This window comes from Meleagris gallopavo, chromosome 29 (assembly GCF_000146605.3).
Source record: "Meleagris gallopavo isolate NT-WF06-2002-E0010 breed Aviagen turkey brand Nicholas breeding stock chromosome 29, Turkey_5.1, whole genome shotgun sequence".
NCBI classification, from domain to species: Eukaryota; Metazoa; Chordata; class Aves; order Galliformes; family Phasianidae; genus Meleagris; species Meleagris gallopavo.
In genome coordinates, this window is record NC_015039.2 from 2,193,406 (window position 1) to 2,196,689 (window position 3,284).

Genomic DNA, 3,284 nt, shown 5'->3' on the forward strand with positions numbered 1-3,284 from the left:
CCCACCCGTGTCCATCCCACCCGTGTCCCCACCCACATACGGCCCCCCCCGCTCCTGACCCACTGCGCTCCCCCACCCGTGCCCATCCCGTTCCCGTCCATCCCACCCGGCTCCCCCCCCTCCCCCGGTGTCCATCCCCACCCACCGCCTCGGGATGGAGGGGGGCACAGGGAGGGATTGGGGGATGTGAGACCCCCACGAGGGGCGGCTTTGGGCTGCGAGGTGGGGGTCCCCCCGGCACAGCCCCCACGGTGCCACCGCCCCACATCACCCCGACCCACGCAGCCCCCACACGCAGGGTTGTCCCACTGCGGGGGTGGGACTGGGGGGGCCCGCACCTCTCCTAGCAGCACGGGGGTCCTGCAGGCGGTGGGGCTGCAGCCCGGGTCCCTGTGCCCCCACCCCATGGACCCCCACTCTGGATGGAGCAGCACAGCCACACTGGGGGCACCGGGGGGCACCAGGCACCCCCACTACGAGCCGGGCTCCCCCACGTGGCCCTGCGCAGCCCATGCTGTGCTGCCCACCCTGGGCCCCCCCAGCACCGTGGGTACACTGTGGGATGGGGACAACCCAGAAACGCACCACCCACGGCATAGAAGCGCTCTGGGACTGAACCACTGTGGGGAACCACAGCAGCACGAGGTGGGGACGACTCTGCACTGGGACCCCCCAGCACCTGGAGCACACTGACCCCATGTTCACCCTGTGCCAGGGCGGCTGCAGCACGAGGTCATGGCGCAGTGCAAGGACGGCTGCAGCGTTAAGTTCCCATGCAATACAAATGTGGCTGCGCAACAAGGCCACGGTGCAACGTGGGGTATCTGCAGTACGGGGTCATGGTGCAACGTGGGGTATCTGCAGCACGAGGCCGTGGTGCAACACAAGGACGGCTGCAGCACGAGGTCATGCAAAGCAAGGCCGGCTGCAGTGTTAGGTTACTGTGCAATCTGAGGATGGCTGCAGCTTGAGGAGCTGCAGGGGGCTGCAAGCTGCAGGCTGCAGGCATGGCTGCATCTGTGTCATGCTGGGCACTGTGAGGCCGCAGCACAGCAGAGATGTGGGGCCGGAGTCCCACCCCGATGGAGCACCAGGGTTGTGTGCAGGGCCAGGACCCCCCGAGCACACCCACACCAGGGGTGGGGGCATGGCTGGTGGGACAGAGGGGGTCCTGCAGGCTGGGGGCAGAGTTAAAGGCAGCCATTCCCTCTCCCCTTCCGTGCTCTCCAGGCTATAAATACCCCAGGAAGCACCGCGCTCCCCGGGGACACACAGGCAGCTCCGTGCCAGCCGCTCCGGCACCTGCTGTGCGCCCGGGGCACCCGCTGGCCCTGCTTGGTGCCAATGGGGTGACATGGCACAGCACGGCACGGCACAGCATGGCACAGCACGGCACAGCACTGCACAGCATGGCACAGCATGGCACAGCACAACGCAGCACAGCACAGCACAGCACGGCTCAGCACAGCACGGCTCAGCACAGCGGGCGCAGCACCAAAAGGACAGCACCAGCATCCTCCCATCTGCCGAGCACACAGCTGACAGCCAGCACCGGGCAGAGCCAATTAGCCGGGCACTAATGAGCGCTGCTCATCAAGCAGCCGCGTGCCGCCTGCATCCCAGCACCGTGTGGGTCCAAAGTGCACCCGCGGCCAACCCTGCGCTGCAGTGCTGTGCTCTGTGCCTGGCACTGCCAGGACCACGGCTGCCCCATGGCAGGGCTGTGGGGTGGCAGGCTGGCACTGTGCCCCACTGCCCTCGTGCCCCAGTGTCCCACATGGCAGCTGGGAGTCAGAAGTGGGGCTGTGAGCCGCATGGTGGTAACAGCTGTGCTGAGAGCCGGGACACCTGGTGTGGGAGCGCAGGGCCCGGTGTGGGGCAGCCCCACAGCCCCAGCAGGGAACTGACCCTGGAGGCGGCTGCGCCCATGGAGGCAGCGGGCAAACCTCTTTCTGTGGGGGGATCCCAGTGTGGGGGAGCTTGGAGTTCACAGGCTGGGAGTTCGTGCGAACCGAGTCGCTATGGGGAGCTGCGGTGCGGCCGTGCAGTCCCGCATGGACCCATATGGGCAGCAGGCAGCTGGGGGGCACGGTGTCACCCAGCAGTGGGGCAGCTGTGGGGCACACATCTCCAGAATCATTGCCCCAGCCCGACCCACACGTGCCGCACCCCAATCCCCACATGCAGGGGGTGCAACCGCACCGCCCCCCACCTCCCCCCCACGGCGCAGCGCTCACCGTCCTTGCGGTAGAAGCAGATCTCGACCTTGCGCTCCTCGGAGCCCAGCAGTGCCTGGGCAATCTGTGCAGCCGCGCTGCGCTGCGTGCGGGGCCCGTGCAGGAAGTCACAGGTGCAGGGCTTCTGCATGACCTCGGCTCGCGTGTACCCGCACAGCTCACAGAAGCCATCGTTGCAGTAAATCACGGCGCAGTTCTCCACCCGTGCGTTGGCGATGATGAATTTGCGGCCTGGAGGGGGCAGAGGGTGGGGCTGTGGGGGTCTGTCCCGTCCATGTGGCCGTCCAGCCGTCTATCCATCTAGCCACACAGATGTCCTTCCATCCATCCATCCATCCATCCATCCATCCATCCATCCATCCATCCAACCATCCATCCATGCATCCATGTGTCCACGTGTCCACCCATCCATCCATGTGTCCCTCCATCCATCCATCCACCTGTCCATCTGTCCGTCCACCCATCCATCCTCCAACCAAGCCATCCATCCATCCGTCTGTCCATCCATCTCATCTCTGGGGACCACACCATGGCACTGCCCCTCCTCCTCCCCCACTCTGTCCCCAGAGGACCCCATCCCCATCCCCACACTGCTGGCATTACTGCAGCCCGCTGGACCCCCCCCGGTATCCCCCACCCAGCCCAGGGCTGCAGCGATGGGGACAGCAGCGTCCCCCACCCACACCTGCAATGTGACACCCGTCCATCCCAGCCCCCCTCCAACCCCACACCCCCACAGATCTCAGACCCTCAGCTGCGCCCCAGTTCCCCCCACGTGCCCCCCAATCAGGCTGCCCACAGACAGACGGACACAGAGATGGGCACACATGGGACCACCGCTGCATCACCCCATGGGAACCCCATGCCCTCAGCCAGAATTGCCCCCCCACACCCCACAGCCACACCGGTCCCCCATGGCTCCCAACCCCTGGCAGCACCCAACGCCCCCCAGCATCACCAACCCCCAAAGCCCCCCAGTATCATCCCCAAAGCCCCCCAGCGTTACCAACCCCCCACTCCCCACCGCAGCTCCAGCCCTTCAACCCC

At 66.6% G+C, this 3,284-nt stretch overlaps 1 protein-coding gene across 1 annotated transcript in view; it reads right to left on the minus strand.

Annotated features, from left to right (window-relative positions):
* KCNH2 (potassium voltage-gated channel subfamily H member 2) overlaps nucleotides 1-3,153 on the minus strand; it is a 27,468-nt gene extending 24,315 nt beyond the window's left edge. The window contains exons 1-2 of the mRNA XM_010724540.2: nucleotides 3,130-3,153; nucleotides 2,155-2,529 (exon numbers count right to left, since the gene is read on the minus strand). Coding sequence (XP_010722842.2) covers nucleotides 2,155-2,529; nucleotides 3,130-3,153 — 399 coding nt within the window. The remainder of the gene's footprint in view (nucleotides 1-2,154; nucleotides 2,530-3,129) is intronic.
* Between the last annotated feature and the right edge of the window lie 131 nt (nucleotides 3,154-3,284).